Below are 15,364 nucleotides of genomic sequence, written 5' to 3' on the forward strand. Positions count from 1 at the left end.
TGTCATCAGAGAAATTTTCAAAATAAACAAGAAGGCTGGTTAATATGCGTTCGCACATCATGTTCCGTACCCAGCTCATCTACATTTTTTGACTTAATTGTCAACCAAATGAAGAGATAACAAAACTAGATGTTTGAATTCAAAATAATCGTTGCACAACCTAGCTACTAGTTGAATTACATAATGCCATGCCTCGTTACAGCACCGACGAGATCTTCCATTAAAGAGACAACAAGAAAAAAACAAAAAACAAAATTATTAAAAACAAAAGTTTCACGGCAAAAACTTATTATCTAAATTTAAATGCACATAGAAAAAACCTCAAAATGCATTCAGATAAAACCTTAACTACACAATTTTACTTTTTCCCAACTATACAGCAAATGGACATTTTTCTTAATGTGACCAGGTAACGAATAATAAAGCGAGATTCAGAAATGAATCAATATTTTTTAAACCAACTTATATCAAAAGTCTAAAAATCATTAGCTTTTAACTAAATAGTCCTTAATAAATTACTAAAAAGTCACTACAAAACCAAAGGGACCTGTCTTTGCTTAGATTAAGCCATAGAAACGGGCTAAAGATGCAGTAGAACTCAAAAAATTACAAACGCTTTCCGAAAACACAAATTATTGATACCAATAAACCCATTAGCTATTATCTGAATATTGTGTCTTTTTAATTCAATTGTTATTTCTACTGATTCAGCAAACGGATTAATACGAAAGATTAAATAAGATTACTTGAGGGAGCCACATTTAAATATTATGAAATCAATAGGCCAGGTCTTTGGTGAGATTAAGCCACAGGAACGGACAAAAGATGCTGATGAACATAAGAAATACAATCAACAAATTACAAACATTGCAAAAACACAAATTACTGAACAAAATCCTTTAAAATCATCCATTTAAAACGCCATTAAAATCATTAGAAGTTATCTGAACAGTACATATTACTTTTTCATTTTGTATTTACTCTAATTCAGTTAAAATTATACTGAAAGAATAGATAGGTTACTACGCAATTGTGCTGAAAGAAGAGAAAAGAACACAAAAACTGACCACTCAAAAAACGTTTATTAATCGCATCTTGTCGAGCAAAAAACATCGGTGATAAATAATATCAGTAGCTATGTTTTTTTTGATATACAAAAAATTGAATAGGACCTCTCAATGGTGGAAAACAGTTACAAGTAGACAAAAAAAACAACAAAATTGAAAAATTTGAAAAAAAAAATTTATATCTTAAACTTTGAGACTGTTTGCTATAAACTGACTGCTTGGGGTAACTCCATTCATTCAATCCTCAATAACAAATTTATGAGACCGGTCAGTGATTAACGGCTATCTAAAGAACAGAAAAAAACAGGCAAAAACTGCAATTTCGAGAAAAATGAGCAAGAAATGTGCCGAAGGCATTAAAAAAATGAGCTTTTCAGTAAACACTTTTCTATTTTCAATTAATTTTTCAACAGCAGTGGGAGTCTTTTTTGAAAAAAATAACTTCAAAAATCACTAAATATGAACAAACTCAATAGAACCACGAATTTTTTTAAGAAGATTTGTAGAATCAACGCCGTAAAAATCAATAGCTTTCAACGGAAGCCAGTAATTACGCTGAATTACGCCTCGATGGGACAACAAGGTTGTTTGCCAATCATAATTTATCAGTAAGCCATTACAACAAGTCATTGACAATAAAAACATCAACAAATAAAAGCAAAAACCAAAAATTCAGTAAAAAAAAGTGCCAGACGAAAGTGTCGAAGCAATTTAGATCGCAAGCACTTCTCTGAAATTTTTAGCTATGATTCATTGAACGTCTTTCTTAAGCCAAGGGGAAATATCAGTAATGTGATAAGATAATGTGATAAGATTTCACAAGGAACCAAACAAACAAAAAAATATACAAAAATAAAAAAAATTTGGTTGCAGTTAAAAGAAGGGTGTCGTGTTAATAGTGACACGGACTAACTGTTTACGAAAACAAGTTTAAGATTGGTTAGAGTTCGAAATTAATTTGTTGAAATTTTTAGTCTTACTAGCCATTAAAATCAATAGCTTTCATCAGAAATCAATAAATACGATCAAATCAGCTCCGATAGGAGGACAAAGATGTTTGACATGCTTCGGTAACCAATAAGACATCACAATAAGTCATATGACTATGAAAACAACAAAAACATGCAAAACCAATGTTTCACTGGGAAAGACCGACAAGAAAGCGTTGAAGTCAAATATAAGATTTTCTCTGAAAACTTTATCTGTAATCAACTAAACGTTTTTTCTAAGCCAATGGGAGCTATTAATATTTGGATATCTTGATAAGAGTTCAAAAGTAACCAATAAAAGGAAACGATCCAAAAATTAAAGAAAAAGTTGAAGCCTTGTGTCATTGAAGTCATATAACCAATAGTTAGAAGATATAACCGCTAATTAGATGAAATTTGGTTGCAGTAGGAAGGAGGAGGGTCCTGTCATCACTGAGACAGACTTACAGTTCACGAAAATATTTGGTTGGCTAAAGTTCAAAAAGATTTTTGATTTTTTATTAAAGTCTTAACATGCATTAGCTATTCACTCAAAGCACTAGATATGTTCACTTAATGCTCCTTACGGAATATATTGCACTTTTAGTCAAATGAAAAGTGTCAAGTCTCTAGATGACTTACAAAAACAAAAAAGCGAAAAGTTTCCTAAAAAAACTCTCAAATAATATTCGATTTTTTTATAGTGACGTTCCCTATGGGTCCAGAAGTAGTCTTTTTATCGCCTTAAGTCTATTAGGAACACAAAATTGGTTCATTTCGTTGCGTGAAATGTAATTTTGAAATACTATCTTCATAGAAAATATCTTAATTTGAAGAAAAATTACATTAAAAGTGAACAAAATAATGCCATATATCCCGTGTTCACACAGAATGTCAATCCTCAGTAACTCCTCAAAAAAAATCGAAATTCAAAAAAAAAGTTTTTAATATTGAACTCTACGCTGAACCAGCTTTTTAATGATACCACTCACATTTCTCTACGATGAATATATTGATCGGCCAAAATTGAGTGAACAAAAAAGCCCATTTGAGTATATAGTTCCTCCCCCCACGTTTGGGGTCGGAACAAAGATTTTGATTGGACAGAAATTTCACTGTATTTGGAATGTTGCAAGGCCGGTGTAAAATCTCAAAGTGCAAGCTCGACTTGTTGCAAAAAAAATTTTGTAGGGGCATGCGTTTGTACACCGAGCAGAGAAACATCGGAAATAACAAACTTCAAACTGATCGAACTAAAAGCTAATCAGGTAAAATGAGCTTCAAGTTCACAGTATCAGTGAGTACCTCAACATCCTCAAACTAGTTCAAGTCAGATCAGGTTCGGAACACTCTGGGAGTTCCAACTACCCACTCCCTATAAGAGACCCACACCCACCTATCTTTGGGAAGGTCGCTAACTAAATTCTAATAGGGTTCTCTTGGAACGCTTTTCTTACTATTTCTCGATTTATTTTAGCAAAAAAACAGATCTTATTTTCAAAACAGTTTTCTGGTTAGTTCTCATAAGGCGTTCAATTGTTTTATACAACCATTGGCTCAGTATGTTGCTATGCAACGTTTTGGACCTCACGGTTTAGTTGGATTCCAATGTTGGCTTGTTTCATTTATTTAGGACCCAATTAGAAAACATCAAATTTGAAAAAAAACTATTTGCGATCAACTTTTTGCCAATGATTTATCTCTCCTATTTAACTTTTCTTATCTCTATATTTCCACGTTTTCAAAATTTGACTCATACTAGACTAAGCAGTCCGAAAGGTTGCCCTTGATTAGCTTACCCAGGTTTAGACCTTGACTTAAGGGCAGACTTTTTAATTCTAGCAGGGGGTTCAAAATTGACTACAAATACACGCTCAGGCAACTAGTTAAAGTCAAGTTACGATCTTTTCATAGCTCCAGCTTATATCTTTTCATAACAGATTGAACTAACCACGGTCTTTTCATGGGCAAAGCATGATCTTTTCATGAGTCCACGTTTGCAATTTTCGGAGTTAATAATAATTGTTTTTTCTATACTTCTTTTTGTGGATGTATGAGCATCTACCTGCAGCGTCAAACTAGCGATGCAAAAGGAAGCTTCGCAACATCGAAATCAGTTACAGTTTTAGCAAAAAAACCTTAACAAAAATAAAAAAAATAAAGTTGTTGCAATAAAATAGTAGTCGCAAGCAGGCTATATTGCGGGTTCTTTTTCCCCGTTAACCATTGTCTTTTTTCAGCAATGAGTTTATAGTGTGTTAAAATTGAAATCATATGATTCTTAGATTAGATTTTATTAATAATAGCACAGTTTGTTTTTCAAAATAACATCACAAATATTGATAAATTTAAATTTCCTGTCAAATCCGTTGAATACGTTATTTGCACCTGTTGATTTTCAACGTACATGAGCTAAAGATTAAATTTTGGGTTGAACTAACGACCAGCGGCGGAAACTTGACTTGAGCTTAAGTCAGCATCTCCAATTTGGTCAATTTCAAGTAGAATTGAACGCCTAGTTTGTGCTAAAGTCTTTTCATGGGATTTTGAGTCGAGTATCGTCTTTTCAAAAAACGAAATTTAAACCTAGGTAAGCAGACCAATAGGTTGGCGCCCATCAGAAACAGCAGACCATAACTGGCTCAAATTAAGCTAAGTAGACCAATTGACAAATTGACTAACTGACCAATTGACCAGACCAATTTGACCAGAAAGAAATTTCTGATGAGACATAACAATTGAAAGTCAATCTCAGACCAGAAAATCAAGAAAATACCCGACATATTGCCGGAAAATAGCCGCCGTTGATTCCCATAGGATTGGGATTGAAAGAAGAGAACAAATCTAGTGAAAAAAGATTTTTGTACAAACAAGTTTAAAGTGCGAATTATTTTGATGTCATTTTGGAGCTGAAAATGCTCCTGTTTCGCAGTGAGACTACACAGGGGCTAGTATTAATACCAATAAGCATTAGAGATGGTAACTAAGAACAAAGTTCGAGTAACGGGCATCTAAAGTCGGGCTTTATGGGCTTAACCCGTTTTTATTTCTGATTTCGTTTTTTTATACTGACTTTGTTAATTTTTAATTGCTTTGCTGAGCGAGCAACTGCTGTCTAAACACACTTTTAGCAGAATGAGAGAAGAGTGAAACTAGCCGAGAGAAGTCAAAAAGTGTTCACGCAAAATGCTGAAAAGGCGGCAAAATTAGTTAAAGCAAACAATTTTTATTATAGGAAAATTATTCTTATTAAAAATTTTCGGAGAAAGGAAACATAGCAGGACAAATACTGACGTACAGTTTAAAGAATTTTTATTGACTAAACAAAAAACCAGACCTATTACGGACTATGAGTGAATTAGGAAAACCAGCACATGTGAACAAAAAACCAGTTGCGAGAAATGGAAATTTGGTTAAAACGAAAAACTAGTCCTAGAATGAACTATGAATGGATTGAGAAAACCATTTAACAAAAAAATCCGATCCAAAAAAAGAAAAAACGTAACCGACTAACGTCGGCCGAATTGCTCTCAAACAACCGCCGAGCGGTTGGCTTCGTCAGTAGCGAGCCACGGGGTGGGGGGGGGGTGTGCGCGGGGGGGGGGGGGTGATGGGAGGTGCAACATTGGGTTGGTAGGGCAACAGCGCGGCGGGGGGTGGAGGCATTAGTGGGGTTGGGAGTCAACAGGGGGGGGGGGTTGTCTCAACCTCTAGGAACCGCCCTTCGCTCCATAAGTATAAGTTTAAGTCTCCAAAACAGTCCGAGCTGAAAAAGAGCTGAAAAGCTCTAAGAGCACTTAATTCCCGCTGAATGCTACCTGTTTATCCCGTTTTTGAGGACAAAAAGTTAAAAGCGTCAGAAGAAATATCGGTCAAGCGAAAAATCGCATAAAAAGGCCGACAGGACTAATATAATTGCTACTTCGTTTGAGGGCAATTAAACAGTAAAAGTCAAAGTGAAATTGCCGCATGTGGACAAAAAACCACTAGAGAGAAAGAGAATTTTTTTCAGTAACCGTTTTCTCACTCTACTGTAAAACTAGAGCGAAAACATTTCAAGCCGCAAACCACTCGCTTTTTCGATCCCCTTCCTGTTTTGGGGTGACCAAAATCACTACACCAATTTGACTTCAAAAATAATAAAAATGTGTGAACAGATCTTGAAAAAAGACAGCGCTCGAATACAATTCAAATTTTTTGAATTGTAAAAAACTTAGAAGCGCTACAATAGTCGGCTCAGAAGAATGCCAAAAGTTATCTAGAACAAAAAATTGGCTCTGACGAGACAAAAGAGACTCAAACATAGTCGACTAACGTCGGGCAAAATGCTCTCAAAGGACCGGCGAGCAGTTGGCTTTGTCAGTAGCTAGCCACAGTTTAGTGAGGAGCTTTAGCTGGATTCGACTCTACATCTTTTAGTTTTCTGGCCATTTTAATGAATAAATTAAATAAAAAACTGAAAAATATTCCAAAATTTTGAAAAAGATTCCAGGTTTCGCATTGAAAATGTCCAAAACTCTTCTTTCTCAGGATTTATGTCAAGTAACTCATCTGCTTGACTTGAAAAACTTCGTTGGCGAGTAATGATCGTAAATGAACAAAAATTTTCAAAAAAATTTGAAAATCACAAATTTTATAAAAGTCTTGGTCAGATTCATTATAATAAAATCTTTAAAACAATTTCATTGTCACAAGAGACAATCCAGTATCCCTATTTTAAGCTTTAAAAAGTTTCACTGGCTCAAAGATCCATAAACTGGGAACATAATATTTTCCGAAAATTTGACAAAAACTAGATTGCTAGAAAATTGTGAAAGTTGGAGTCATTAAAATTTTGATAATCATTTAATTAACTCCAGAATCTATGCAACAGCCTATCATGAAACCTTGGAGGAGAACTAGGACCCTGAGGCCAGAAAAATGATAAAAAATTCAAAAAGATTCAAATACTTGAAAAAATTGCAATTATTTTTAAAAATTGCTGATATTAAAATCTTGAAAAGCTTTCAATTACATCTAGAAACTATGCAGTAATATTCAAACGCTGTAGGAGGTTCGATGGCCCTTCAGGTTGTAGAAAACTAAAAAATGACGAATTTTCAAAAAACTTGAAGAAATTGCAGATTTTGGCAAAAAAATTGCTACAATTCGTGATGTTAAAATTTTGAAAACCTTTCTATTACCGCTAGAAGCTATGCAGTAACCTATTTTTAAAACCTGCGGGAGTTTCGTCGGCCCATGAGGTTAGAAAAACCTAGAGATTGACAAAAATTTCAAACAAATTGAAAAAAACTGCTAGTTTCATCCAAAATTTTGCTAAAATTTGTAATAATAAAATGATGAAAACCATTCCATGGCCAATAAAAAAGTGTATTGGGAAAACCCCTTCTAAAAAACTCAGATAGAAAAGAAACAAAGCAAAAAAAATCAATGTCAAAATGCCGGATGTGAACCAGTTGCAAGAAAAATCAGTTGCGAGAAATGAAAAATTGGTTCAAATGAGAAACTTTTCCCAGAATGAACAATGAATGAATGGAAATCATTTAGAAAAAACTCCGATCCAAAAAAAGGAAAAAACAGTAAAAATCAAAATGAAATTGCCGCATGTGAACAAAAAACCTCTAGCGAGAAAGAGAATTTTTGTTCAATCACCGTTGTCGCATTCTACTTTAAAATTAGAGCGAAAAGTTGCACGCCGCAAACCACTCGCTTTTTCGCTCCCCTTCCTGTTTCAGGCTGACTAAAATCACTTCTCCATTTTGTCTTCAAAAATCATGAAAACGTGTGAACAGATCTTAGAAAAAAGACAGCGCCCGAAAACAATTGAAATTCTTGAGTAGTAAAAAAATTAGGAGCGCAATAATAGCCGGCTCAAAAAAATGCCAAAAACTTAACTATTCCAAAAAATGGGCTCTGACGAGACAAAAGAGACTCAGACATAATCGACTAACGTCGGGCGAATTGCTCTCAAAAGACCGGCGAGGGGTTGGCTTTGTCAGTAGCTAGCTACATTGAGGCTTTAAAAGAGCTTCCAGATTTTGCAGTGAAAATGTTCAAAGATATTTTTTCTCTGGATTTATGTCAAGTAACTCATCTGCTTGACTTGAAAAGCTTCTTGGCCAGTAATGATAGTAGAAGGACAAAAATATTCAAAAATTTTGAAAATCGCAAGTTTTACCAAAATCTTGCTGAAATTCAATATATTAAATTATTCAAAACAATTTCAATGTCTCAAGAAACAATACAGTATTCTTATTTCAAGCATTAAAAAGTTTCACTGGCTCAAAGATCCATAATCTGGGAACATAATAATTTTCCGAAAATTGTAGAAAATTTAAATTGCTAGAAAATTGTTAAAGCTGGAGTCATTCAAATATTGAAAATCATTCCATTAACTCAGCCTATCATGAAAACTTGGAGGAAATCTAGGACCCTGGTGCCGGAAAAATGATTAAAAATTCGAAAAGATCAAAAAAACTTGAAAAAATTGCAAATATTTTTTAAAAATTGTTGATATTAGAATCTTGAATAACATTCAATTACATCTAGACGTTATGCAGTAATAATCAAAAGCTGGAGGAGGTTCGCTGGCCCTTCAGGTTGGAGAAAAATAAAAAAGGACAAATTTTTTAAAAAAACTTGAAGAAAATTCAGATTTTGTCACAATAATTGCTAAAATTCGTTATGGTAAAAAGTTGAAAAACCATTCCATTACCCTTAGAAACTATACAGTAACCTACTATCAAACCATGCACTAGGTTCGTTGGCCCTTGAGGTTGGAGAAACCTAAAAACTGACAAAAATTTCAAAAAAATTTGAAAATAATTGCAAGTTTTATCAAAATATTTGTAAAATTTGTAATAATAAAATGATGAAAACCATTCCATTGCCAAAAAAAAAGTTTTAGTTACCTATTATCAAACGCTATAGGAGACTTCCTGGCTCCTGATTCCGGAGGTTCCGGAATATTTAGATAATGACAATAAATTTGAAAAAAGTTTCATAAAAAAATTGCCAAAGTTCGTGATGTTAAAACGCTGACTACTATTCTATTACCACTAGAAGCAATGCAGTAAACTATTAACAAACCCTGCAGGAAGTTCGCTGGCTCTTGAGACTGGAAAAAAACAAAAAAACCGCAAAAATTTTTTAAAAAAACATGAAAAAAGTGCAAGTTTTATTAAAAAGATTGCTTTAATTTGTCATATTAAAAAATTGAAAGCTATTACATGGCAAATAAATTTTTTTCAGTAACTTATTATCGTCAAATGCTAATTTTCGTGATGTTAAAATTGTTGACACAATTGCACTACCATTAGAGACTATGCAGTAACCTATTATAAAACCCCTGAGGAGGTTCCTTGACAGCCAGGGCTGATAGAACTAAAAAACTGACAAAAATTTTCAAAAAGCTTGAAAAAAATTGCCAAAATTATTTTAAAATTGCGTGTTTTCAGCGATCGGTTGTTCATCAGTAGCCACCGGGGGGGTGCACTGGGGTTGAAGGGGAGGGAGGGGGAGGGGGGTTTGTTGGACGGGCAACAGTGGGGGTGGGGTGGGCGACAACAGCGCCTGTGGGGGGTGCGCAATAGTGGGTGGGGGGGGGGGGAGTCAACAGTGTGGGTGGGGTGTCTTCAACATCTAAGAACCGCCCTACACACCATAAGTATAAGTATAAGTCTTCAAAACAGTTTGAGCTTAAACAGAGCTGAAAGGGTCTAAGAGCACTTATTGCCCGCTGGGCCCTACCTGTTTATCCCGTTTTTGAGGATGAAAAGTCAAAAGCGTCAGACAAACAATCGCTTTAAAAAAGACCGACAGGACTAATATATAATTGCTACAAACTTCGTTAGAGAGAAATTAATAATCAGATTCAACGCGTGACCAAGAATTTATCAGCTCTATTTTCTCGGGTCGCACAGGCCAAATATTAATTATGAGCCAATCAATAATGAGATTTAAAATCTTTTTAGTTTATTTGGCTGCATCGCCCAGGCCTAGACCTCGACTTATGAAAAGACTTTAAAAGTCTAGTAGGGGGCGGGGCCAATATTAACTATAATTACACGGTCGAGGTTCCTAGTAAAAGTCGAGCTAATATCTTTTCATGGGTCGAGCTAAAGTCTTTTCATAACGAAGAAAGTCCAGCTAAGGTCTTTTCATGGGTCCAGCATTAGTCTTTTAATAGCCAGCAAAGTCGAGTTAAGGTCTTTTCATGGGTCCACCATTAGTCTTTTCATAAGTCTGTTTTTTTTCAATATTCAAATTTTTTATTTGTTTCCTGATTCTGTACATACAGAAGCAGAACCGGAGCAAGACTAAATAGTTTTGCACCAGAGCAGTCCAACTTGAGAATCAGTTGGAAATCTGCCAAAAGCCTTAAGAATTTTGTCAATTCTTAAGTTAAAGAGTTTTTTCAGATCGAGTATATTACCACATTACTTGATTCAATGAAACCAGCTAGCTTAAGAATATTGGTCCTAGTCCCATTAGCCATGAAAAAATTTCGGCGCTATTCAGTTTGTTTTCCTTACCAAAATTATTAGCTATTTTTTTAAAAAAAATAATGCAGATTTTTGAGGTATTTATGGTTCTTTTGAATCGTAAAAGGTGCATGATCACATATGCTGACTACGTTATATGCAATATTGCACGCAAAACGTTAATGGCAGAAAAACAGACTTATGAAAAGACTAATGATGGACCCATGAAAAGACTAATGATGGACCCATGAAAAGACTTTAACTCGACTTTGTTTGCAAACATTGTGTCGAGCTTAAGTCCAGCACAAACTTTGGGTCAAGCCAAAATCTTTTGTAAAATTTAGGGTCCAGCTAAAGTCTTTTGCAAAAAATCTGAGTCGAGCTAAAGTCCAGAATGCCTTAAAGTCCAGCTAAAGTCTTTTCATAGCTCAAATGAGTCCAGTATGGTCTTTTCATAGCACATTTTTGTCGAGCATTGTCTTTTCATGAGTCGAGGTCTAGACCTGGGCGCCAAAGATTTTAAAGAACTTTTAGACCAGATTTCAGAGGTGTCAGGTGGTAATATTAAGTATTGTAGGGATATTGGAAAAATCTTTAACGCTGAATTCACTGCAAATACTTTTTTTCACGGCAATTCACGCAGCTTATAATTTCGAAATTAGTTTTCGGATGAACCTCAACTAAGAGCGTCTCGTTTCGTGTTGGGGTTTTTACCTGTAGTTCGTCAGCAACAGTCGGCACACCTTGACCGCTCTTGAACATCATGCCGAAGCCCATCACCCTGGCTATCTGGCTCTTCACTGCATTGCCCGGGCAGAGGGGGGCGGGCTTTGCCACATTATTAACAGCTTTACCCGCAAGTTTCAGCACTGCAATGTCGTTCCCGACCACAACCCAGTTGTAACCCACGGCATGTCTTATCTCTGCCACGTCCTTCTTGATTGAAGTGCCTGTTTCGTCTGTCGTGTCCCACGTGAACTCACCTGCAATGTGTGAACAAATTGATACCTATCTATTTTTTCTGCAAATGTTTTAGCGGTCATTTGCAGAGCGGTCACTGCAGCCAAATTCACTTCAGTCGAGGTGTTCTTTTGAAATCGGTTTTATAATCTAAAGATTCTATTTTTTCTTAATTTTTTTTTAAAATTTGAACCCAAAAACAATTTACAGATATTTGGTATCAATGCTCGCATTGCGTTTCACTTCGCTTTTCGTGGCTATAATATAATGCCAAACTTGCAAACCTCAACCTCAAAAGATATGTTATCAAGATAATCGCAATGTCCAGATGAATCAAACTCGTATATTAAAATGCGACGACCCAGGTTGAAGTCCCAGATTGAAGTGACCTCTGGCCAGAAGCAGTCGAGCGCACACCTGTGCGTTCTTTGCTCAAAATTAAGTCTGATCAGCACCTAGATTAATTGATGCGTAACTATTTTTTGGAAATATGTTATTGGTCTTCTGTCGTCAGCGTTTATTTTAAATTATAATTTTCTAATAGTTTATTTTCTTGAAATTGTATATAGTTAACGAAATTTGATAAAAGTAGAATCAGTTGCAAAGAACTCTAAAAATTACCAAAATTTTTTGATATGGCTCTAGAATTTGAACTTACCCGGGTCGAGAAAAAAATGCAAAAATATGTAAGATAAGCGGTGAAAAGTTAGTTTTTTCACCGCAAATTTCGTACATAATTTTGCGGTGAAATGCGGTGAATGCGGTGAAATTATGTAATTTCACCGCTAGACTAAGCGGTGATCTTACAAAAATTCACCACAATTCACCGCTAAAATATGTAATTTCACCGCCCTTAGAAGGGTCCGAACCTCTCACCACCTGCATGTCATCCACTTCTTCTTCCACTGCGCCATCTCTCACTAACTTCAATTATTTTTTTATTGAATATAAATCGAATTCACTCTACTTTCTGCAAAACATGCGCGGTGAATTTTTGTAAGATTTGCAATTTTTAGCGCTACCAGTCGATAAAGTTTTTTTCACCGCATTCACCGCCTGATTTATGTAATTTCACCGCATTCACCGCTTATCTTACAAAAATTTCCGCATTAACCGCTTATCTTACATAATTTTGCGTTGAATGGCGGTGACACCTCGGCCCGGGTACATTTCAGGATTTAAAAAGACGAAATTGGCTATAACAAATCTTAGTCAAACTATGATTATAATTACATCGAAGTAACTATTACTTAGTATAAGATTACACTCAGTGACATTTATTTTATTGTTATTAATTCATTGTTTAACTAAGATTTGCGCACATGAAAAAAAGACTTTAAAGTCTAGTAGGGGGCAAAATTGACTTTAATTACACGGTCGAGAGCTTCCTAGTTAAAGTCGAGCTTATTTCTAAGTCTCTGTACATATAGAAGCAGAGTCGGAGCAAGACTAAATAGCTTTGCACCAGAGCAGTCCAACTTAAGAAACAGTTGGAAAACTGCCAAAAGCCTTAAGATTTTCAGCAAATCTTAGGATAAAGAGATATGGCAGCTCGAGTATATTAAGACATTACTTGATTCAAAAAAACCAGCTAGCTTAAGTCTATTGGTCCTAGTCCCATTAGCCATGACAAAATTGCGGCGTTATTCAGTTTTTGTTTTCCTTTCCAAATTTATAAACTCTCTTTTTTTAAAAAAAAATAATGCAGGTTTTTGAGGTATTTGTGGTTCTTCTGAATCGTAAAAATTGAAATAGTATAAACGCTGACTACGTTATATGCAATATTGCACGGAAAATTTTAATGGCAAAAAAGCAGACTTATGAAGAGACTAATGATGGACCCATAAAAAGACTTTAATTCGACTTTGTTTGCAAACATTTTGTCGAGCTTAAGTCCAGCCCAAATTTTAGGTCGAACCAAAGTCTTTTGTAAAATTTTGGGTCCTGCTAAAGTCTTTTGCGAAAAATCTGAGTCAAAGTAAAGTCCAGAATGTCTTAAAGTCCAGCTAAAATCTTTTCATAGCTCAAATGAGTCGAGTATGATCTTTTCATAGTACATTTTAGTCGAGCATTGTCTTTTCATAAGTCTGTACCTAGACATGGGTGGTAACCAACATTATGAGTCCGTTTCCAAGCAGGCAAATTTCGTCATATGCATATTTTTTCACTAGTTTTTACGGATGGAGGGAAAAAATATCCACAATTTGGAGCATGTAATTAGCTTTAAACTTCATTGCTCACAGAAAATTTTCTATATTTACTCGAAACCAAATTCAATGACTACATTAGTCTTGCGGGCAGTGATATAGGTAATTGCAAAACTGCTAATATCTTTTTAGCCCACATGTATCCAGCAGGACATTTCGGAAGTTTATCACCAATTAGGTTATCGTTTACTTCGGTCTAATTGACACTATCTTTATTATAAGATTCCGATTAAAAATGACTCACTTATAGCATGGAAAACTCATAAAAAATTGATTAAATTTACTCGAGAACTCTGACATTGGACACGTAACGAACTTCCAAAGTCTATAAAAAATAAGTTCAAACTTAATAACTTTTAGTTACAAATTTGCGTTTTAAAATCACTAAAATCTGTAAATAGTTTGGTCCTTATAGTACAAATTAGTTCTTGAGGTACAAGTTTATAAAGATTAGTTATTCAGAAATAGTTCTACTGTGATGAGCAAATTATTCAGAGACTTAGTGGTTCTTGAATTGATAAATGTTCATGAACAACATTGCAAAAACGGTCAGGTAAAAATTTTGCATAAGACATGCAAAGGTTTACATTAATTGCTTCAAACCTCTTCATGCTCCTGCTCACACACGGGGGCAGGTTTCACTTTAGTGCGATCTGGTCACGAGATGAGCTTTGGAATACCCTTTCCATAAATTTATAGAAATTTTTTAAATTGCTCACTTACATGCATCCAATTGATTCGAATGACCATTTCAAAAAAATCATGCTTGCAGTCTTTAAAACGTGTGATGTTTTTCAGTTTTAATATGAGCCGACTAACGTTGGGCAAATTGGTTTCGAGCGACTGGTGAGGCAAACTAATTCAGAGGGGTTGTAGCCTGGAATAATATTTTTCGTAGCAAAATTCTTACGGATATCAAGAAAAATGTGATAGTTTTTGAGCAAAATTTTTTAATCACGCTTTTTTTAGACTGTATCCGACTTGTGAGGAATATTAATCTAAATATTTTTGTTGCAGAAAAAATATTTCACAGAACGAGTTCCCGCAAATGAGCTTTTTAGTACTAATATGTAGAAAAACAATATGAAATATTGTTTGAGAACAAAAATAGACAATGCTTGCAATTTTCTAATTGATAATACGACTGGGTTTATAAACATAACCGACTAACGTCAGACGAATTGCTCTCAAACGACCGGCGAGAGGTTGGCTTTGTCAGTAGCTAGCCACAGCTAAGTGAGGCTAGCCTCAGCTTGATTCGAATCTTCGACTTTTAGTTTTTTATTCTTGTTAGTAAAAAATCAAATAAAAACTGATAATTTAAATATTTTCAAAATATTGCAAAATTTAAAAGAAAAGCTTCCAAATTTCGCAGTGAAAATGTTCAAAACTACTTTTGTCACTGAAGTTATGCCAAGTAACCCATCTGCAAGACTTGAAAAGCTTGGTTGGCCAGTAATTATCGTTAAACTCAGAAAAGGACAAAAATTCAAAAAATTTGAAAACAATAGCAAATTTTAACAAAATCTTGCTAAACTCAAGATACTAAAATCATCAAAACCAATTCACTGTCTCAAGAGACTATCCAATAGGCCTATTTCTAGCTTTAAATGGTATCACTGGCTCAAAAAAACAATAAACTTGGAACACGATAAAAAATTATCCGAAATTTGAAAAAA

General features: G+C 34.8%; 2 protein-coding genes across 4 annotated transcripts in view; both read right to left on the reverse strand.

Moving 5' to 3' along the window:
• Positions 1–15,364, reverse strand: part of LOC142338607 (selenoprotein S-like) — a 482,730-nt gene that overhangs the window by 457,962 nt on the left and 9,404 nt on the right. The gene's annotated exons all lie outside the window — the stretch shown is intronic.
• Positions 1–15,364, reverse strand: part of LOC142338608 (uncharacterized) — a 52,956-nt gene that overhangs the window by 28,693 nt on the left and 8,899 nt on the right. For all 3 annotated transcript variants that reach the window (XM_075388436.1, XM_075388435.1, XM_075388437.1), the window contains one exon: positions 11,233–11,501. In XM_075388436.1, the coding sequence (XP_075244551.1) occupies positions 11,233–11,501 (269 nt within the window). The remainder of the gene's footprint in view (positions 1–11,232; positions 11,502–15,364) is intronic.

Source organism: Convolutriloba macropyga, chromosome 4, assembly GCF_964194025.1.
Source record: "Convolutriloba macropyga chromosome 4, txConMacr16.3, whole genome shotgun sequence".
Taxonomy (NCBI): Eukaryota; Metazoa; Xenacoelomorpha; order Acoela; family Convolutidae; genus Convolutriloba; species Convolutriloba macropyga.